Source organism: Monodon monoceros, unplaced genomic scaffold (assembly GCF_005190385.1).
Source record: "Monodon monoceros isolate NGI ecotype Baffin Bay Population unplaced genomic scaffold, NGI_Narwhal_1 Super_Scaffold_12, whole genome shotgun sequence".
In the NCBI taxonomy this organism is placed as follows: Eukaryota; Metazoa; Chordata; class Mammalia; order Artiodactyla; family Monodontidae; genus Monodon; species Monodon monoceros.
This window is the reverse complement of record NW_021703768.1, coordinates 91,871,987-91,895,616: the sequence shown is the minus strand read 5'-3', so window position 1 is coordinate 91,895,616 and position 23,630 is coordinate 91,871,987. Positions and strand designations below refer to the sequence as shown.

General features: G+C 43.3%; 1 protein-coding gene across 6 annotated transcripts in view; it reads right to left on the bottom strand.

The window, feature by feature from the left end:
• The window catches only part of MCC (MCC regulator of WNT signaling pathway), a 462,283-nt gene that overhangs the window by 87,114 nt on the left and 351,539 nt on the right, over positions 1–23,630 (bottom strand). For all 6 annotated transcript variants that reach the window (XR_003792574.1, XM_029215919.1, XM_029215921.1 and 3 more), the window contains 2 exons: positions 11,873–12,015; positions 752–894 (listed from right to left, as the gene is read on the bottom strand). Coding sequence is in view for 5 of the 6 variants with exons in the window: in XM_029215919.1 (XP_029071752.1) it covers positions 752–894; positions 11,873–12,015 (286 nt within the window). In the remaining variant the exon portion in view is untranslated. The remainder of the gene's footprint in view (positions 1–751; positions 895–11,872; positions 12,016–23,630) is intronic.

Here is a 23,630-nt window from a genome sequence, read left to right as displayed (position 1 = left end):
CACGTATTTCCACATGGACATTCCTCTACAAGCTCAGGCATACTATATCCGTTTCCCGACTCATTCCTCAACCAAGCTTCCTTACGAAGGAACATAATCATTCTCTTAGTCATTCAGGATGAACATGTTAGTCATTTTGGATTCCTCCTTACCCCAAAGTTGCTGAAACCTATTGGTTCTTCCACTGTGATGTCGCTACTTACTCCACCCTTTCCATTCCTGCCATCTCAGTTCAGATTTTACTATAACTTGGAACACTGCCACAGCCTTTTTTTTTTTTTTTTTTTGCAGTACGCGGGCCTCTCACTGTTGTGGCCTCTCCCGTTGCGGAGCACAGGATCCGGACGCGCAGGCTCAGCGGCCGTGGCTCACGGGCCCAGCTGCACCGCAGCATGTGGGATCTTCCCGGACCGGGACACGAACCCGCGTCCCCTGCATCGGCAGATGGACTCTCAACCACTGCGCCACCAGGGAAGCCCTGCCACAGCCTTTTTAACTGGTTCCCTACTTCCAGAATTTTCAAGCAGAAGGTGACATATATTTGAATCACAAGGCAGAAAGAGAATTCAGCTCTTTGGTTCCATTTTGACCAACAAAAGAGTATGTCAAGACCTGAAATGGATGTGCCTTCATCTACTCAATAAGCTCCTTGACTAATTAAATTTTAATTCAGGCTGCCTTATGTTTCTAAAGTTCCTATTACAATCCAGAAACCGAACTCCGGCTTTGTGGTAATGTCAGGCAGACTCACCCATGTCCGCAGTGACCATGGTGGACTGGTTTTCAGGGATGGAGACAGAGGTCTGGTCTTGGTCCACACTGCGAGAGTCCTCATTGACCTCGTGCTGACTCTGGCTGAGTTCTGATCGCAGTTCTGAGTACTCATCCTCCTCCCTGAGGGAAAAAAAAGGAAGTCAGCCTCCACTGACTAGAGACATAAGACAAATCCCTAGAGAATATGTCTTTTAAGGATAAGATAAAGACACTCAGAAAGAAAACAGACAGGTCTCCTCTCCGGGCCACATGCATCAGGATTCCTCTCAGACCAAATAGATGGGCACATCTACGGTCAGTGTTTGAAACTGAAAGTTTGCTTCTGTGTCAACATCCATACCTATACACCAAACAAGGTTCATCTACCAGCCTACCAGAAACTTTTCCCTTTCAAAGATTTCCTCAAGAAATTAGATTTCTTCACCCCCTCAAATTCCGAGGTGAAAAAGAACTGAGACTACTAGCACTGAGGCCATGGTGGGGAGAAGTATCAAAAGTCTGGTGAATAGGAGTGGCTCAGATCATCACCAGCAGGGTCCCACTGGTGGGTTTCCTTCTGGGAAGAGGACATAAGGAGTATTGAGGCTGCAGCGACTAGAAAACCAGCACCTCATCTGTGCCGATCAAAACCAATGCTCCGAGAAGTATATATGGGTCAGCATGTCTGAGAAATATCACACTTAGTTTCTCTAAAGGAAGTAAATGGAGTTAGGGGATAGGAAAGGAGGATGGGGTGAGGAGAAAAACGGAATCAGTGAGTGAGAGAATACCACACAATGGTCTATTTCCTCCAATTTGCATTTGCTAGCAGGAAGACAACATTGAAATGCAGCTGTGTTTCATCTGCACAAGCACACCCCACCGCCTTCTCAGCCTCTCATGGATCCCTCACAACCTCTGGTCTCTGAATTAGCTATGGGCAAGCTAAGAAAACTCAAAATTGTAATATCTATTTCAAAGCACACGCAGACCTTCTCCCCACACCACCACAAACACCACACACACGCTGGAGACAGAAATGGACAGAGCAAAAATTAGCCCTCCTTGAAGCATTTATTTTGCAAGTAAGCCAGAAAAGAAAATTGTCAAGGGATTTAACTCCGAGGTTGCAAAGTCCACAGGTGTACCTGCTCAGCCCCAGGGGGAGGCTGTCTGTGAAGAAAGGAAGGAAGAGAAGAAATTCTCTCAACCTGGCATTCACTTCAAGTTGCTGACAACCGGGCGTGGGGTGGGCAGAATGTCCACAGTTTTGGGTGGACCAAGACGGTGAGTGGTATTCATTGGAAACTGGGGAAGAGGCAACTGCCATTTGAAGCTGGGGAGACACATCTATATTAGAGAAACGGGAAGAACTCTCCAGAGTTCTTGGTTCTCTCAAGAAATCAACATCCTTTCAGGGAAGGAATTCAGCTGAGCCCCTGCTTTATAAAGTATTTCTAATAAGAGCCACACAGAAATCTGGGAAGACTTTAAACAGGTATAAAACCCCCAGACAGTCAAAATATGAATCAGAATGGGAGTGGTGAAGGCAAAAAATATAGGTTAACGTTCTATGAATAAGTTAAATTATTAGACATCTGCAAAGTCAACAATAATTAGGTTTAGGAAAGAAAACAATTAAAAAGTATTCTTAAGAGTCACCTTTTTGGTCTAGAGGGTAATTGTGCCCCGATACATCAGCTCTCCTTTCAATCAGCAGTTAAAACCCTGATTTTAGTCAAGGGGAGATTTTGTGTATGATGAACAAATTCTTTGTTGCATGGCCAATGTAATCAACTTCAGCTTGGCTGAGGCTGTTTTCCAGCCAAAAAAGCCAGATAAATGCTGCCGCTGCATCTCTGGTATAAAATGGCATTTGAAAAATCTTTCATAGCCACCTTCAACCCTCTTGGCTTGGCAGGTCCCAAAACACACAGTGTCTGCCAAATCTCCTGCTTCGTAAAAATTACTTTATTAGGATGGATTTTATAAAGGAGTGAATAGGGGAGGGGTGGGAGACGGAAGCTGTTGAGGGAAACATTCCTTACTGAGGTCAGAGCACAGACTGAAGAATGATACCACACTAGAAATGTCACCTTAGGCAGAAGGCTTTCAGTGTCATGAAATGCAAACTAAGGATCCTCATTCAAGGTATTGGATTGAGCACCAAAACAAGGATAGGATGGCAGAAACCAAACAGATGCTGTCTTCTGGGAGTCAAATATGTTCAGAACAAATTCTAACCTAAGAAGGATGCTCTGGGCGGACACAGGAGGAGCATCTGGGGCTGCAGGTGTGCAGTGACCAGGGAAGACTTCCTGGATGAAGCAGCACTGAAGATGAGTCTAAAGGCAAGCAGGTTTTAGATAGGTCACGAGGGTGCAAGGGCACACGCAGAGAATCAGAGGGGCCCGTGAACGTGAACATGGACATGTGGAGCTTGGGATAGAGGTTCGGGATAGCTGAAACCAAAATGGGGTGCAGGATGGAACCATGAGGCGGGAGGAGCACTCAGGCCACTTGCTGAGCGGGCAATTTTGATCAGAAGGAGAACTGATTGTATTGAAGGAAGCAAATAATCAGGGTTAGATGGCAGAAATAAAGGAAAAAAATGTGTGAAATCGAGGAATTCAGAGGAAGGAGTAAGTACTGCTGAGAACTTTCATGGAAACAGATAAAATAAGCAGCAGGGACGTGCAGATGGTCTGTGTTTTTGACCTCACAGGGAGAGGCTGAGGTGAGCACATACCACCCATGGTTCAGGTTCCCCCTTATGGTAACCATAATAAAGGTTACAGTGCAAAACAACACAAGCAAACAACGTAAACAGTAGTTAGAGGTAGAAAGCAACCTTGTGAGAAGATCGCGTGCATTTCTGTGTCCCAAAAATGAGACATTAAAAGGTTAAACTGGGGCTTCCCTGGTGGCACAGTGGTTGAGAGTCCGCCTGCCGATGCAGGGGGCGCGGGTTCGTGCCCCGGTCCGGGAGGATCCCGCATGCCCCGGAGCGGCTGGGCCCGTGAGCCATGGCCACTGGGCCTGAGCGTCCGGAGCCTGTGCTCCGCAACGGGAGAGGCCACAACAGTGAGAGGCCTGCGTACTGCAATAAAAAAAAAAAAAAAAAAAAAAAAAAAGGTTAAACTGAACCTAACATGAGAAAATCTGTGCAACCCTGTTTCTCCAGCGGACTTGGTAAGAAATCTTGGAGTTGCGTATCTTCGTCATCTCCTGAACATCCCTATCGGCATCGTTCCTGAAAGGAGATTGGAATCTGGGACTGGAAAGTGACAAAAGCCAGTGGTCTCCGGGCCCTTTGTAAGTCGACAGTCAATCTGGGACTGCAGCATTTGCAGAAGGCTGATGCTGGGGGTTCTCTCTCTGCTGTTTTATTCAGAAGCATTGGTCCATCCAGAGAAATGGAACAAGAAGTCAGAAACACCCTGCTGATCCATGGCAGTTTTACAAAGGCAAGAATTTGAGATGTGTTTTTAAGCCTGCTCTGCGCAGCAGGGCGTCACCTAGCTGGGCAGGGTGTCTAGCAAATGACACAGCACCTGCATCTCAAAGTGACTTTATTGTTTGCTTCCTTCCATGGTGTATAGGGTAACTCTTGGTAAGTGACATCTTATTTCTTTGGGGAAAAAAATGCCTCCCCCAAGAACACTAACTGCTAATGCCAGTGATGAAAAGGAAGAAAATATGAAAAGGTCCAAGAAGTGATCAATTTAAGTCAAAAAAAACAGAAGCTCTGATAAAGTGATAAATGTTGCTAATTGTATGCTACTGTGGCAGTTTCCTAATTATGGAATTACAAAGTTCTCAGGTGTTTTTCTTCGGAACATAAAGGATCATCTCACAGGATTCTACATGTACATTATTTCATTTACTTCGAAGCATCTGTGAAGTGCTTCCACGTTGCTTAGTTTCGAGTTGCAATGATTAACGCTCGCTACTAGCTTAACAACAAAAAAGCCCAAAAACGCTCCTAAGGGGGCAGGGATTGGATTGTACACACAGCTACGTAACTAGCAGAGGCAGACAAGTCACAGACTGGCAGACTGGAAGGGATCTTGGTGATCACCTAAGACAGGATCCTTACCTTTGTTTTACAGATAAGACCACTGAAGCTTCCAGAGGCTAAGCGACTTACCTAAGACTATACAACCAGTTAGCAGCACAGCCTAATTCCTAAATCTAGTTACCAACAAAACAATAATATGATGGCCTAAAGAAAAGATTTCTTTTTTTTTTTTTTTTTAAAGATTCTTTCTCATTATTAGCTAGGGGTGAAATGATCTAATTAGAAAAGGAAAAAGTCAATGAAAGTATAATTCTTACCATGCTTTCCAGACCTTGAGCTGAAGTATTATGGAATCAGCAGCAGTTGATAAAAATATTAACTTCAGTAGCAGTCTCTATATCTGTTTTATTTTGGGGGTGCACATTCATGCCTTGTCACTGGATTGGAGTGACTGACGAACAAGACCCAGAAGAACATCTGCCTACCTTGGTAACTGTCAGTCAACTATGTCCAGCTAGCCCAGTCTACCTGAGTGTGTGGTCTGTCTTCTGAAACACATTCTGTCTCTCTTGCAATTAAAGGCCGACTTGCCCTGAAACGGTCATCATTCTTTTAAAGAACAAAGATTTTTTTTTTTTTTTTTTGAGGTACACGGGCCTCTCACTGTTGTGGCCTCTCCCGTTGCAGGGCACAGGCTCCGGACGCACAGGCTCCGCGGCCATGGCTCACGGGCCCAGACGCTCCGCGGCATGTGGGATCTTCCCAGACCGGGGCACAAACCCGTGTCCCCTGCATCGGCAGGCGGACTCTCAAGCACTGCACCACCAGGGAAGCCCGAACAAAGATTTTTTTAGATACAAGGAGGAAAGGTATTCCTTTCAGTTCTCTTAGAGGATCTATAGCAGGAAATAAGTGATGAGTAAATACTTCTTATTTTTCCATATAGTACAGAGGAAGTTCAGACTCATCTAGGAATCTTATGGTGAATAACTGAACAAATGGGACTCTGAAATGCTCTCCTATGTATATAATAAACCATCCTTGTCATCAATGAGTACCAGTTTTAACAAAGTCTGATGTAAGATTCATATTCAAAAACTTCAAATAGTGAACAAGGTTGGAATATGTACCACATAGGAAGACAGAGAAAGAAAGCTACCTTATCTTCCTGGGTTTTATTTTTTGTTTCATTATATTCTACTCTTTAGGCCAGAAGTTAATCAGAACAACATGTTTTACCGGAAAAGAAAGAGGTTTCGGTTACACTGTTTGAGATGCAGCAACATGAAGATGGACAGACAGATGTACCACACAGGCCCAAGTGTGGGCCTGAAGATCAGGAGAAAGATCGGGTGCATAGCATCGGCACGAGATTTTAGTGAATGGATTACGTTAGAGTACAAGGAGGCTTTGGACGCTATCTCAGTCACTAAATGAGGAGCGTTTTGCAGACAAAGGAGCAGTAAGGTCAAGTGCCAATGTCAATGTGACACAAACAGGAGAGGTCAGCGCTTTAGGGCTGCAGCCATCCTGGTGAAAGGCATCGGGGAGAGCCCAGGGTTAGAGCCAAGGCTGAAGATGGATCTTAGGGACAGAGGAGAAGATCTAGGACATGAAGGGTCATGGAGGTTTGAGGAGAGTACACCCGTTGGGAAGGAGGATTTAGGGTTAAATGCTGCAAAAAAGGGCCAGAAACAAGAAAAAGGTCACCGGATTTTTCGGTTAAGAAATCATTGGTGATTTTCAAAAAAGTGTCTTAGCTTATGCTGCTGTAACAAAGTACCAGAGACAAGCTTAAACAACAGGAATTTATTTTCTCATAGTTTTAGACTTTGGTCGGCAGTCCAAAATCAAGGTACCAGCATGGTTAGTTTCTGGTAAGGGCTCTCTTCCTGGCTTACAGATGGTTGCCTTCTCACTGCATCCTCACATGGCAGGGAGAGAGCTGGAGAGTAAGCAAGCTCTCTGCCGTCTCTTTTTTTTTTTTTGCGGTACGAGGGCCTCTCACTGTTGTGGCCTCTCCCATTGCGGAACACAGGCTCCGGACGCGCAGGCTCAGCGGCCATGGCTCACGGGCCCAGCCGCTCCGCGGCATGTGGGATCCTCCCGGACCGGGGCATGAACCCGCATCCCCTGCATCGGCAGGTGGACTCTCAACCACTGCGCCACCAGGGAAGCCCTGCCATCTCTTTTTATAAGGACACTCACTAATCCTATCATGTGGTCCCCATCCTCCTGACCTCAACTAAACCAAATGACCTCCCAAAGGGCCCCATCTCCAAACACTGTCATATCGAGGGGTTCACCATGTGAACTGGAGGTGGGGGGCACAATTCAGTACAGAGCAGAGGGAGCTTTGGCAAACTGTTGGGGTCAGAAGCCAGACAGCCGTGGGCTAACAAGCAAATGGGAAATGAAGTAGAAATCATGAACTACTCATGAGAGTTGGCAGTGAAAGGTTGATGTTATGAGAGCAGCTTTTGGGAAAAGAAAATAATCTCCTTGGGAAACAAAAGATCTCATGTTTAATTTGCTTAGACATCTTTTTTCCTCCCCCAGATCCAAAGTGAGCTACTGACATATTTTTCCATTTTACCCATCCCATTATATAATCCCCCCAAGTCAGATGAGCATTAAAAAAAAAAAGCCACAACAAACAGTTAAGTGAAAAAGCACATATTACAAAACAGTGTGCGCTATATGATCCAATTTGCTTAAAATATTCATCAATAAAAAATTTTAGAAAGGCCATAAATACAAACTGTTCAGTGTTTATTCCAAGCAGATGAAATTTAGGACACATTAGGCAGGGTTCAGTTAGGAAAACAAACTCTTCTGGGTGTTTCAAGTAGGATTTAATTTAGGTAGTTTCGTGCTTACAAAACCATCGGAAGGAAGGACTAGAGAAGAGAAGGATGGGTGGAGCCCAACCGGGGCCGTCAGATTTGCCATCAGAGCTGTGGTCCCCCCCAGGATGAGGAAATTGTTGCTGCCTTCACACCTGCCCACAGCTCCAGGGTCAGGCCAGTCAACGCAGGACCTCATGTTCACCAAAGCCTGTATGTCAGCTGCCACCATTATGGCCTGAGGGACGATGGCTCCCACCTCCTTTCAGCCTTCCAGATCCAGGTGAATGCATCTCACTGGCAGAACCAAAACTGTATCCCAGAGCCCAGCTGTTAAGGGAGTTTGGGAAGTAGTCCCCAGGGTCAATCTTCTTTGATTTGGGGGAGAATAGAGAGAAGGGGTGGGAATGGTACCAGGTGCCAGACAACATCCTTCATGCTGTCTACAGTACTGTCTACAACATCCATCCATACTACTGTCTTTGGCTACTTGACAACCATACACATCCTCTCACATGTACTTAAATTTCCAAATTGCAATAGCAATGACATCAAGCTTCTGTAACTATCCCTCGTTCAAATGTAAATGTACTCACCTTCTCATCAAAATGGGAGACCCAAAGTCCCATCGGTAATTATATCCATTGTTAGGTGAGCCTTCCTCTTCTAGTTTAATGACAAATTCACCTAGGTATCACGTAGCCTAACTATTAAATGCTAAGCTTCACCGATACCAACTCACCTTATATAAGAGGAGAAAGTAAGAGAATAAAAAGGAAATGGCATATATACATAAAAAAGCAAGAAATTATGCAGTCTAGTCATCCTGGAGACTCCGTGATCAATTAGCCATTATCAAAAATCTCTACGGGTCGAATCATTTTGATTCCTACTGCAGCCCTGTGGACCAGTACAAGAGACAAGCCCACACTGACTCCAGCAGTGAAGTGGCATCAAAGACCCCATTTTAATGACGTCAGCTCCCACCCAACATTCCCGACTCCCACGGCCTCCGGACTCCTATGTTATACTAGGGAAGTTCTGGCAGTTCAACATTATTTAATGTAATCCTCCAATGACTCTAGTTTTCATTTAATCAAACTGCTGGAGCTAACACACTACATCCAGAATGTCCGACAGAAATAGCTGTATCAATAAATTCATCACCAGTCTAACACTATATTCCTCCCTCCCTGGTCTAGAACACTTAGGCCCTAATCCTATACATATTCTTCTCAAGTTTCTGTGAATATAAATGAATAAAATCTTATAAATCTCTTACATATTTTAACTGTATCTTCCAAGGTTGGATTTTCTACTTATTCCCCTGGGGCATGATTGAATTTGGCTACTTTTAGGCCTAAAGATAAAGAGGAATGGAGTAGCCGGTGAGGTATGAATGTATCTGGTACCCTCTACCTGGGATCAGATTGCTACAGTCTCCAAGCAAGGTAGGACTAACTTTATCAGACTGGGAGTGGGACTGCTTCTGCAGGAGGGGAAATTCAGTGGCATTTGCAGGCCCTAGGCATTTTGATTCATTTGAATCTATCCAAATGTGTCCATTTAAATTCTCACCACTTCATCTTTTCCTATCAGTGCTTAACCTTTAACCTAAGAGATCTGATGTGGCTTTGAATTCAACTTATGTTGGAATTCAGCAACCTGCAGTGTCTGATTCTTGACTACAGTAGCCCTGTGGCTATAAAAGATGGGAGAGTCTTCTAGGGCAGTCACAGAAGGTCCCTGGTTCTCTGATTGTGACCTGAGAAAAAAAATTTAAACTATGAGACTGTCATATCTTTTTCTTATGTAATTCAGTATGGCTTAAATGTGGATATATCATAAGCCATTTCCTTATTGATGATTTTTCAGCTTTTCCAATAAATTCTTAATTCAGGCCTGGATTGAAGTGACAAGAAAGTCTATAAGGTGCCAGGAATGTACCTGATTAGCATGACAATTCTCTATAGCCTGGATATGCCAGGGCAGTTAGAGTTCGTCCAAGGCATCTGGCTCCTCCTGCACTGGGTCTGTTATCGCATCTCAGGACCTGAGAGCAAACCAATTTCCTGGAGTGATGGAGGCTGGGAGATACCTTGGCTACTAGAGCTCAGAGGACAAGAAGAGCCTTGCCTTACTGGCTCACATGTCTGCTGGTCTTCCAGCCTTGCAGGGAGTCCCCACCTCGAGGAGGGGCTAGCGCATTTACATAATGAAAACTGGCAGAATTTAATGTGATATCTGTACAGATGCAATCTTCCTTTAAATAAAAGGCACCGATAAATGTTTATGCTCAAGAAGCTCACTGCAGACAAAGTGAGAGAGTGGCATGGACATATATACACTACCAAACGTAAAATAGATAGCTAGTGGGAAGTAGCCGCATAACACAGGGAGATCAGCTCAGTGGTTTGTGACCAGCTAGAAGGGTGGGATAGGGAGGGTGGGAGGGAGGGAGACGCAAGAGGGAAGAGATATGGGGACATATGTATATGTATAACTGATTCACTTTGTTATAAAGCAGAAACTAACACACCATTGTAAAGCAATTATACTCCAATAAAGATGTTAAAAAAAAAAAAAAGAAGCTCACTGTATTTTAACATGAAGGAGTTTGGCCATTATATTCAATTTAAAGATCCTGAAATTGAGTTTTCTAGGTGATGCGTGATGCATTTTTTTCACAGCTCACTGAGTCCATTTGCCTTCACCTTCTCAAGTGTTTAAAAGTGCAGCATGTTTTAATGGAAATTACAAATTTGCCAGTGTACTCTGTCAGCCTCCGTAAAGTCTGCTATAATCATTTCTTTGGGCTGAAAATTCTTCTCTGCTCTTCTAACCTACAATCACTCTGAAGACCAGTATACAATTTAAAAGGCTTGAGGTTCTAAATTGGAATATGAGACGTACTGTGTGCCTCCAATTCAGTGCAAATTTTTCCACAACTTTGCCCTGAAACAGAGGCCCACCAGTACTCTCATCAAGTAGCCCCATCATCACTGTAACTCTTAGAGTTGGAACAAAATGCATCCAAAGTTTCTTCTAACCCAGGGCTTCTAGAGGGAGAGTTTGAAGAAGCTGCCTCTAAAACTGTTTTAATTGAGGCCTATACAAACAGGCAGAGTACAAAGCACTCTTTCTCCATAAAAGTTGATGCTAACCATTTGTTTTCCTGAGGGCTATTCCCTCAGCATGGGCAGGAAGATAAAAGTTCTCTTCCTTGGCTCAGTAAGTCACTTAACGCAAACCCCTCTTGTGGACAGCAGGGCAGACACACCAACTAAGTGCTGTGTGCAGGAGACTTAGGGGCTAGCTGACTGATGAGCAAGGAAGGAAGAATCCCCAACAATCACTTTTATGGAAAGAAAACTGAGTAAAGGCAGAGATACTGCGGGTTCTAACTCCATCTCTATCTGCCCTCTCTTAAGGGTAACTTCAAAGTCGTCACTTAACATTTTTAAGCCCCAGCTTTTCCACCAATAACGTGATAGATCAAATCTCGCTCCTCCCCAACTGCCCGCCTTAGGAGTTTGTACGAGGCTATGTCAATGTTGGTGAGTCAACTTCAAGTGAGCTCAAAAATTTTTTAGATTATCTAGAAGCATATGTGATGTTTAGTTAAAAGCCACGTTCATAAATCTCTCAAAATCCCCAAGGGATGCACTGAGTTTGTATATTTAGAACAGACCTGGTGAATAGAAGGGCTGGTAGGGGGCTTCCCTGGTGGCGCAGTGGTTGAGAGTCCGCCTGCCGATGCAGGGGACACGGGTTCGTGCCCCGGTCCGGGAAGATCCCACATGCCGCGGAGCGGCTGGGCCCGTGAGCCACGGCCGCTGAGCCTGCGTGTCTGGAGCCTGTGCTCCGCAACGGGAGAGGCCGCAGCAGTGAGAAGCCCGCATACCGCAAAAAAAAAAAAAAAAGGGCTGGTAGGGATGCTGGTCTCTAAGACAGAAGAGGCTCCATTTACAACCTGTTGATAAAGCATCTCACTCAGCCTCCCCCATCAGTCAACTGAGGATTACAACTCCCACCCTGTCTACCTTTCACGGTTACCACGAGGATCAAGGTCAGAAGAGAATAACGGACGGGAAAGCACATGGTTAACAAAGTAAAGAGATAATGCTTATCAACTGTAAAAATATTAGTTCCAAGTAAAACATTGTTATAATTCATAGGGGTGACTTCAAATCCGAAACCCAGGTTACCACCCGGACGGGCAGAGAGAGCGCCTTGACTTGGAGCTGACTACCTGATGGTGGTGCCTTGCAAACGGTCTATCTTCTTATTGAGCTCAGCAATGATGCTGTGGAGTTCGGTGATGCGTTCCTCGTACCGAAGCGTCGTTCGCTCCTGGACGTCCTCATGCTCTCTCATGAGGTGGGACTGCTCGCACTGGGATCGAGAGAACAAGACAGAAGTGCCAATGAGTTGACACACCTACAGGTGAGTGATTCTAAGTTTTATGGCCTCAAACCATCACAACCTCAATGTTGAGTATGCCCCAAATAAACATACACCTGCGCATTGGCCATGAATCCCAGAAGACACAAGAGCTGAACTTCACAAAGCCCCTGGTGCACATCTGAGTCTTTTTACCTTTCTAGCTCTCATTTGCTCTTTGGGGAAAGGTCCCTCTGCCATTGCACACTATCCACACCTCCTGTTTTTCCTCAGCCACAGAGTGGGCAGATACCTTTGTTTTGGAATCTGAATCTTGAGCGAATGGATCTAAAGTTGCATGCTGTCACTTCACTTGACTGAGGGTCCTGATGAGACTGCCCTCCAGTTCCTGCTACCTCTATCCCCAGAGCTTTCTTCCCAAGTTCTTCTATGGCTGCTCATTTTTTCCTTTTTACCAATTCATTCCTTTTTTGCTGAAGTTTGCTAGGGTATGTTTCAGCCACTTTTCAAGCAAATAATCCTAAATTGTATGACACCATTTCTTATCTGGCTGGTTATCTGCACACATAATGTTTTCCAATATCCTTTCCTACTAGACTATAAACTCCGGGAAGGCAGGGGCTAGGTGTTTTCATGACTTAGCCCTAGCACCTGGCACACAGCCTGGTTCGCTGCGGGTGACTTAGGCGTGCGATGGGACAAATAAATTGCTGCGTTTCAAGAAGCCGAGGAGCTTCCCTTGCTCAGCATTTGAAGGATTAAGAAGCAGCAGATGCTATAAAAACATTTTTGCACCTTGAGTTTAAATCCTAAGGAACCTGTTCATCTTCACTTCTCTCCCCCCTCCTCAACCCCCAACCAGTCATTGTACATTTAATCTCATTTACATAATAATAAAACACTAGTCAGCGACAGAACAAGGAGTCAAGCTTCTGCCCCTGTCTACTGCGTTCAGTCCTGATTAATTTCCTGTCCAGCGGAGGAATTTTAACTTCATTTTCGGCAAGGTTTTCCTAACGCCAAGAGCCACACGTACTTGCCAGCTTTGCACTTTCAGGGCTGGGGGCAGGCGGGCGAGGTAAGGCTTCTCACCCACCACGTCCAATGTCCTCCCCATTCCTAAATCTGCCAGGCTTCCAATGGTGTAACCCAGAAGCTACCGGGCAGGAACACAAAGCCTTCAAAACAGACTGCTACCTGAAACAGAAGTACTCAGCAAAGTATGATAAATACGTTGGTATAAATCACGGCAGGGACCATACCTATGAACAACAGCTTGATCACTATGAATGTAGTAACTTCCTGGGTGCTGCTCAGAGCTCCAGAAATAAGACTGGAGAGGAACCTGTACCACAGACCTTTGTGAGATGGTGACTTTCAGAGAAACAGTGATGTGAACTTCTGTTCTTAGTGACAACCCAAAACATCAAATAACCTCCACTCAAGGTCCAACACACAGGAAGTAAATGGAACCAGAGGCCAGGAGGAAGGACAAGTGAAAGTCCCATCTACATGGAAGCTTTCCTAACCAGAGCAAAACCCTGACAGGCCACATATACTCTTCCCATGAAGTTATGCCTTTTCACCTGTGATCCATCACACTTTAAGAGGAACAACAGAAGTCCACAAAATGACAGTGTCTCACAGATAGTACCTGTCAGTAAATGAAAAAGCTTCTTATTTCTCTCCATAAGCAGAATAGTGCTTCTCTCCATCCCCGCAGAATATCTATGAGCTTTTATCACTGGTCTTTTTTCCCATCTTCAAATTGTGTATGTGAGTGTGTGTGTGCACATGTGCACGCATGCACCTGCATGTGTGTAGTATGTGTATGTGCGTATGTAGCTGACGCTCTCACGAAGGTCACCAGTTCCTGATCTTACAATAGTTATGAGATGATGCCCGGTCTGACCTTGATCTTGTGGATGCCATGACTCGTACTACTTTGTCATCTTGCTGGTTCCTGCTCTGGGGTTTCCCATATTCAGTTCTCTAGGGCTATAAACTGCTGTGAAACGCTTCCCCTTACAAACTCCACGAGCTCTCACTCTCCCTGAAATTCCCCACTTATTCCTCCTCCTTCAATCTTTACAGGTCAACAGGCCGCCACCACCACCAAGGCAGACAAGAAACTGCAAAATCCACTTAAAAATGAAGATGCGTAAGTGTTTATTCAAGAGAAAGGCACAGGATCAACTGATAAACACCAAGCCCACTCTAGGTGTCCCTGCTGGCTGTTAGGAGCTATCTGAGAGGTGAGCTCCTGTGGGGCTGCCTGGCTTGCAGGGAGATCAGATGGTTGGTACCCAGATAACAAGAGCATGAGAGCTGGTGTCGTACCATCTTCCCCCTGCCTCTAACTGGAAAGTCCGCCTGGAGGGCATGAGTATGAACAAGACTCAACAGGAAGCCCGATAATTCAGTCAGACAGAACAGCGCTTGCAGCTGAAAGGATAAAAAAGATTCATAATGTCTATTTGGAACTTAGGAGTTCATCTGGGAGTAGCAACAAGAATGTCTTAGAGGAAAAAACTTCTCAGCTGAAGGCAAAGGTTACATTCCTATATTTTTCCATATGTATGTTTTTTCACAATGGTGGAAAGCCTCTATAATTTAATACTTCCTCTAAAATAATAGATATATCTTGATTTCCTAAACGATGATATGGTGCTAGGTGCCATAGGGAGGGTCACTATGACACCTACCTTGAAGGGAAATGTGGTCGCAGCTTCCAAGCAGACTCCTCTGCTGGTGCATGAGAAACATGGACAGAATTGGAGGGGTTGGGGGGGAAGAAGAGATGATAGAGTGGTGCCCTGGAGATTCTTTTCCCAGTGAAAAGAGAATACTGGAAAATAATTATCGAAACTCCTAGCCTCCAGATCAATGAATGACTGAGAAGACATAGCTCAGGACATAGCTCATAGCTGATTTGATGTTACAAACCCAAATCCCCTTGAGGTATCTCATTAAACACGCTTCACCCATTCCATGCACACTCATCGCGCCCAGCCAAAGCTGAGCGGAAGCGTTGCTCTCCAAGCTGAACGAAGAAATCCCTTGAGCTTTTCCAAGCTGTGGTGCCGGGAGAAGTGCGTCAATTCCCACAAGGGCAACAGTGCAGGACGAAACAAGCCATCACCTGCAGGAGCCTAAAGAACTCAAAAAAAACACTCTTGTTAAACAGCTCCCATTAAATTGCACAAGACCAAGCCCAGGAATGGGGCACATCAGTGTGTTAAAAGTGGCAGATGAGTGGGGAGCACCCAGGACAGACAAAGCCATATTCTGTGAGCAATCAGTGCCTTCCGGCCCTGGCGGCCTCCCACACAAGGAGGACTGGCCTGTTAAAATGAGGCCCAGTTCAAGTATCACACTGCCCATGCCTCTCACTAACCTGAGTTTCCGAGAGCGTTTTTTAACCCAGGAGGCTATGTGATTTCTGGTATTCTGTTTCACAAGGACACAGGCTAGGTCAAGCTGTATACTGCACCTCCATATGAGAGTCACTTATGGGCAGGTATTCCAGTAAAGCCTCATTTAAGAAGGTAATATAACAATGACAACCAAACAGGAAAAGGAGTATTACTCCTATTACCACTTAACTTTTGCACAAATTTTTCAATTTTAAGTTACAACTTTAAGTACATTATAGAAAATTTTAAAGAATGATAAAAAGACATCCACTTTTTCATAATCCATTAACAAGATCCTTTTTCAAATGGTGTTCATTTTTCTCCAGTATTTTCTTATGTATGTGGGGCACCGCCAGGACCACCATAAGGGATGCACATCTCATAAGCATGAGCACCCTGGTGGCAGCCTGCAGGGGCGTTTACCAAGACTCTGGTTCACCTCCATCCATGCACGTGGAGGAATATTCCTCCTCCCCCATGAAGCTGAATAAGGCCATGTGACTTGCTTGTCCAGCAAGATATGAGTGAATATACACCATTTTTGCCTAGAAGCCTTTAAGTGCTTCTGCAGGCTTTCCCATATTCTCTTCCCCTGGGCAACACTCCAGATGGTAGAGGCTATCAGCTTGGGAGGCTGGGTGAGGACAATGCCGCAGAGTTTCCTGCCAGTCCCAGTGAGCTCCCAGCAAGAAGCCAAAAAATAAACCTTTGATAATTTAAGCCACTGAACATTTGGGGTTATTTGTTATCATTGCATATCCTGATGATACAACCACTTTATAGATGAAAACAGAGCAAATGCACAGGGACTATTTATTAAAACCCAGATAGCGAACAGAATGCTCTGCAAAGCCCTCCGAGTCCTGTGTATGCCATCAAGGGGCTGAGGCTGTTGTAGCCACAGCCTTCTCGCCTCTACTCCCTTCCAGCTCCCCGAGCTGTGGGCTTAACTCCTCCTTACCATTTACCTAAAGACCTCAAGTGGCAGCAGAGTGATCCCCCCTTGGTCTCTTACCCTGAACCACCTCTGGTGAACTCCAGGAAACATGAACATTATGCCTTACAATACCAGAGGAGAGTTAGGAAACCCCAATAGCTCTCTCCCCAACCCCCTGGGAGCACCGAAATAGAAAAGTAGACATAAGGGGGTATAAAGCAGGGAATTCTAAGTCCCTCCAGCTCCCATCAAGCCAGCTTTAGCTACCAAAGTCAATTACTCAGCAACAACTTTCTGAACAGAAAGCAGTGGCCGCTTCTTCTAGCAAAACTTGCAGATGAGGGATTACTTTCGCCTCCTTACTGTATAGAAACATCTCACATAATTTCAGCTGAGCAAAATAAGAAATGGTCTTAAACAACATGCTACTGCTTTTTTTTCTTCTATTATTACAGAGAATTTTACCCAGGGTCCTCCAACCTATACTGCATTTTTGACTGATCCTACAGTACAGCAAAGCCAGAAAGCCTGGGCTTGCAGCATCTTGCCTGCCATGAATTTCTGGAGGTCACTATCATTAGGAAGCTGGATTTCTCCTGCAACTACAGACTTTCGGTTTGAAAGGCAAAGAAAAAAAAAAAAAAGATTGGGATTAGATAGGATGGAATTTTGCTTTTCCTGAATTTCATCTGGAGCTTAATACATACCCTGAGCCTTTTCTATAGGTTTCCACTCTCCTATCATGATGATGAAGCAAATTTAAAATCTATATAAATACTTGTCTCAAGCCACATAAAGGAGTGAAACTGTCTATATGCAAAAATGTTCAATAAAAGCAAGCAATATCATCATTACAACCACTAAGAATAAAACCCTTTAGGCTCATCTCTGCAATTGGTGCAATCCAGGGATAAAGCTGTGAGTCAGCCTTGAGACAGACTGGCCTGAGAACTTGAGCCCTTGTTGGAAAAACCCTGTGTAATGCGGTGATGCTAAGAAGCTTTATGGCTTTGTTAATGTTCTTCACTGGGTTTTATCTTATTCCACAGAGGCCACTGATCTTTAATCATCACATTAGTCTCAGCTGTCAAACCTAAGGGTATTATAAACTCCATTCTTGAAAAATGCAATGCCATCATTCATTCGTTAACCCTCTCAACCATCGTGGGAAGAGGGTCGGCACCACTCCCTTTTAAAATACGCTAAGAAAAAAAAAAAATAAAAAAATAAAATACGCTAAGAAGTTACCGCTACTTTCTCAGGGTCACACGGGATGGATCACAAGTAATACCACCCAGGATATTTCTACCCTCATTCAAAGTCCTTGCCCAGGTTCTCCTGAGGGGTAGGGTGGGGAACCAAGCCAACTAAACAAAGAGGCTCAGCACAAATGGAAACGTCATTGACAAAACAAAACAGCTAGAGCACTGTACCGAAGAGTATAAACAAATAAGGAAGGAATGGCGGGAGGGAGATCCTGGCAAAGAGAAGGCATCCATACTACCTCTGTAAGTATCTCATACAAGAGAAAGATTAAAGAAAACACTCTCTCCGTTACATTTAATGAAAACTATATTTGTCTTCTTCCTAAAAGTCAAGCTGTAGAAAATTCAGAACACTTGCTATCTAAAGATAGAGAGCTTAGAAATAGAAGGTGTACTGTATCACTACTGACCAATTTCAAAGGGGCTCAGAAGCTTGTTCTGATATATCTCCTTCTGTAGTACTTTTTAAAAATGCAGTAACTGAAAATAATTGTTGGTATTAAACGCAAAGAAAATATGCTGAAAGCATCAAATCAGTACCGTATATAACCTTCGCCACTTTCCCACCAGGTTGTTCCCCCAGAAGGTGTTTAGTGTTGGTGCAAATCGCATGCGCGGGTCTGAGCATCTGTTTGATTTGGGAGGGTAGATACTTAAACCAAATTAACCTGTGCCCTATTCCCCACCCTCTTGGAGATCCCCAGGGCAGCCCGGGCAGCTTAAAAAACAATACGGGACTAGTACAGCTATGGATTCCCACGAAACCTAGATTCATACCCTGACTTTAGGTGCTTTCTAGCTCCATCATCTCAGGCAATATATTCAAATTCCCTAAACCTCACAATTTCTTCATTTGTAGATGGGAATGTTAAGGTTTTCTCATCACAGGTCATTATGAGAACTCAGTGAGATAAAGCATGAGGAATGCTTGCTATACTGCCTGGCACAAAACAGAGCTAAAGAAGTGTGGCGATCATCACTGTTGTAGGCTAATAGTGGCACTCTTCATCAGATCCCCCAGGAAGCTGTGATGGACAGACTCCAAGTTGACCATATGATCCCTGTGTCTCCTTGGTGTGATTACCATCTCACTGAATCTGGGTGGGACGTGTGACTGCCTTTAACTAACACAATGTGGCAAAGGTGATGGGATGTCTCTCCCATAATTGCATTACATTATATAAGACTGTCTTGCCAGAAGATTTATTCTAGAATCTTTCTCTCCATTGCTGGCTTTGAGGAAGCAAGCTGCCATGAATTCTACAAGCACAGAGAAATTCTGCTAATGACGTGAGTGAGACAACCACAGAGAAATTCTGCTACTGACGTGAGTGAGCCTGGAGGTGAACTCTTTCCCTGTTGCGTGTCCAGACGAGCGTGCAGCTCTGCCCACACCTTGAGGCAAACTTGCAGAGGACCTAGTTAAGCCATGCCTGGGATCCTGATGCACAGGAGATAATAAATGTGTGTTGTTTTAAGCCAGTAAGTTTGGGGCAATTTGTTACACAGCAGTAGGATACAAATACAGAAGCACTTTGCCTTCCCTATCACAGTGGTATTGGGGGTCCTTTACTTAGCTCTTCCCTTCGCATCACTATTAAAACTCCACCGACTTTTGCCCATGTATAATGAGCCTTCTTTTATTCAACTAGCTCTAGTAACACCATTAATAATTACTCAACAGATTATGAAGCTCTCTTTGATTATTTCTGATGAACAAAAGCACCATTTATATTTTACATCTTAATCATAGCTCTGTAATATTTAGAGAGCTGGTAAAACTTACTAAAGCCACAGACTATACATTTATACACAAACTTGCTCTTCCACCATCTGGTAAAGCCTCAAACACGAATCACTTACCAAGGCATGTAACAGAGAAAGCACGGCACAGACACTTCCTTGCATAAATCTCATCTTTATAAAAGGTATAAGCCTCGCAAGACTAACCTTTTTTTTCATGTTCTTTCCTGGGTCCCAGTATCTGAACTGGGAAGACATTTCCAGTGAAAGGAAGAGTAATTTTTAAGTATATTTACTGTAAGTATACAAGCAAGAGAGTCAACTAATGGTACTGTGATGTAACCATCAGGGGTAAAACCAGCCAACAAAACTATGACATGAGATTATCTTGACCATAAGTTAAGTCAAAAGGGAGCTGAATCAATCCCTGACATAGCAGACAAAAAGTTTCCCATTCTCCTCTTATCATCCTCTGCACAAGCTGCTCTGTCTTTGAGACTTAAATTTTAACAAAAACCTTCCTGGTCATCTTTTAAAATCCAAGACTGGGGTACATGCCAGCTTCCAGTTAAAAGCACTCACAATTTCTTTTTCCTAAAAGAAACATTCTCACCAATCAGGACTATTAACAATGGCTGGCTTTACACCAGCTTAACACCATTCTAATTTTTCTTTAATGAAAAAATAACTACTTTCTCAAAAAACACCTTAAGAAACAACAACAAAGCATTTAAAAAAGTTTTAATTCACCAGAGTCCAGTATAAATATTATAATGCTGCCTTTCCAGTTTTTTCTATCACATTTTTGTTACTTTTATAATCAGAAGGAAAATGTAAAGTTTTCATCCAAGTAAAAATTGAAAATTTCTGTCTCTGTAACATCCTGTATGAGGAAAGAACACTGGTAGCCTTGTCTTGGCTCTGGGGCTGGCTGCTCATTTGACCTTGGGTAAGCAAGTTAACCTCTCTGGGTTGCCTGTCAAATGTGGAAGTAGATGATCTCAAGTACAAAGGGTCTTTCCTTTCTACTTGAACAGTCTAAGATTATGAAACATGAGTTTTCAAAACCTGCCATAGGTCATTCTAGACCGATGACTGGGGCAGCCTCGTTCTTTTAATCTCTCTGAATTCCCACACAAATATAGAGAACATACACATCAAAAGCAAATGCTTAGAGATAAGGTATCCTCCTGAACAACAAAACAGAAGCAGGTAGGGACAAACCAACAGCATCCACATGACCTAAATGGTGTCTGTGTGGGCAGAAGCAGAGGGAAGAAACAAGACTGAGGGACCCGACAACTGGAAAACCTCAGAACAGCCAGTAAGTATACACAGGAAAGTGAGGAGGGCCAACTGGGAGGGGTTTTGCCTGAGCCGACAGTGAGTGAGCAAGGGGCCCACAGTAAGATCTGAAGGGGCTAAGGCAGCTATCCCTATGAACTTTCAAGACTGGCCCTAGGACTCTCTGCCAGGAGGAGAAACTGCTGGGAGTAGGATCAAAATTGAACAGGATGGGGTAACAGAGACAAGGGAAAGAACAGATCGAGATAGAAGCAGGTGAGGGGAACAGAGCCAGGAAATGTCGGAAAGCAGGTTGCCATATTCGTGAATACAAGGAAGCTCTATGAACTTAAAAAGGCCATGTTCAGCTCTGCCTCCTAAAGGTTCAAAGAAACTATTTTTCACATAAAAATGAAAAACAGAACAGTATTGAGGGCAAATCCCACATAAAGTTACAAGAAAGAAGAACGAAAAAAAGGGGAGAATAACATCCCTATAAACCATGAAAGCATGCCACAAAATAGAGAACCTCTCTCCCCACAAAAAGTCCCAAACAGTAGACTACTATTTCAAAATAAGCTAAAAGACTTTAAAAAGATGAAATGACATAAAACATGGAAGAACATAATTCAAAATTAGAAAAACTCAAAGAAGGTAACAGAACACACACACACAAAAGAAATGAAATAAAAATGCAGAAATATATGACTAAGCCAGAAGGCACACAGGAGGGGATAAACACAACATATAAGGCCTAAGAAAAACAGAAGATGGAGAACAGGAAAAACAAGGTAAACAGGGAGAGATATAAAGGATTTGAGATAGTAACAGATACTGAAGACAGGCAAAGAAGATCTAAGATATAAATAATAAGCATCCTTGAAGAAAAAGAAAAGGCAAGGGAACAAAACTAATATTAAACACTATAATTAGAAAAAACTTCTCAAATTAAAAAAAAGATTACAAAATATAATCAAAAGAAAACAGAGCAAACATGAGAATATCAAACCAGAATGATTAAGAGTTACTCTAGTAAAATTACTGGAAGGAAGTAAAGAAGGGAGGAAGAAAGAAAGAGAGAGAGAGAGAGAGAAAGTTGTATTATTAACAGACTTTGAGAGCAACAAACACTCTATGCCAAAAGAATAAAGAAACATATTCAAGTAAAGAAAAGATGAGTCAAGGGTTTTATACCCAGCAAGAATGCCTTTCAAGTAAGAAGGGCAGAGACACATTGTTATTAACAAGCAGAAAGTTGGTGAAGATTATTCCCATGAGTCCTCCCTGAGGAAATCTACTAGAAAATAGCTTCTGGCATTAAACAAACAAACAGAGGGACATTGACATAAAGACCATGGTAAACATGAAATATATAATTTACTTGTAGAAGACTAAATGAGGACTAAAAGGAGAAAGGCTAAGATGTAATGGCCATAGGGTCAGGCAGTGTGGATATAGTACAGTTGCAAAAAACTTGGGGAATGAGGAAAGCATAATGAAAAAAAAACTTTAAAAAATTCTTCTCAGTAACTATTTGTTATGATAGTATTAATGTTATTATTTTGAGACTGACTGTATACAATACGGAATGAAGCAAATGAGTAATTATGGAATATTCTTATCCAATCATCCTCTGTAAACTTCAGAACCAAGATTTTTAGTGTGAAAGAAAGGATATACAAATAAAATACAGAAGCTAAGTAAAGGAATCCTGTAGTCTGAATTTAAATTGGAGAAATTATTATGAGCTTCTAAGGTATTTTATTTTAAAATGTATAAATACATACATATGTGGATAAATAAATAAGTACATAAAGAATTTCCTGGCTATGTTTATAAAAGAGGCCTAAAAATAATGACCAAACTAGAAGCAATAAGCACCCTTAGCACCCAGATTGCAGTCTTGAAACACTATTTTCTACAGAGAAAAACCAAGGCTACATGGAGAATGCTTAATTCCAGTTTTGGAGTGAGAAATGTACTAGATGAGCCCGGAGTAAGCACTAGGCTCCTGTCAAAAGACTCAGGAGCCAACTTGAAGAGGTTCTTACTGGCCAAAAATAGTATACTTTGAGTTTCTACAAGGAAAATAATTACAAAGGACTGAAACCCAAATATGTTTAAATCCCTAAGTTCATAATATTTTAAAAAGTAACAGGGCACTTTCAGAGGATCATAAATAATTCATCTTGAAAAATGTTAAATAAATCAAAAGAATTAAGCAATGATTCTGCTTTTCCTCTGTGAACTATACCATTGTTTCAATAAATCATAGATGATGGGAAATGTCTCTATAAAAGCGCTTCAATTAATAACTGAGAAAGAAATGGTAGAACTAAAATATCATGATTTTGTAAAGTCTTGATGAATCAGTGAACTTGGGCATTGAGTATCAAGACAGCTGCTAACGGGCTTCCCTGGTGGCGCAGTGGTTGAGAGTCCGCCTGCCGATGCAGAGGATACGGGTTCGTGCCCCGGTCTGGGAGGATCCCACATGCCGCGCAGCGGCTGGGCCTGTGAGCCATGGCCGCTGGGCCTGCGCGTCCGGAGCCTGTGCTCCGCAGCGGGAGAGGCCGCAGCAGTGAGAGGCCCGCGTACCGCAAAAAAAAAAAAAAAAAAAGATAGCTGCTAACATCTCAGAAGGTAAGACAACCAGATATTATGTGCTTCCCAGTGGAAAAACAAATACCCTCCACAGTCTTGCCAGAGGGACTGGCCATGAATCTGACTGGTCCTCTGGATCCAGGGCCATTCTGCAGAGAATACAGGGGACAGAGGAACATGCCAAACTGCACCATGGGTGAACAATCAGCAACATCTGGACTGTGGGAAACTCCACAGGTCAAATGGCCAGCTTTTAAAAGACTAAGTATAAAGCCAATCAAGAACGGAGGGAAAACCTGTGGATTAAGAGATTCAAAGGAAACACGTAATTTTTAAACAGGCAAGACAAAACTCCAC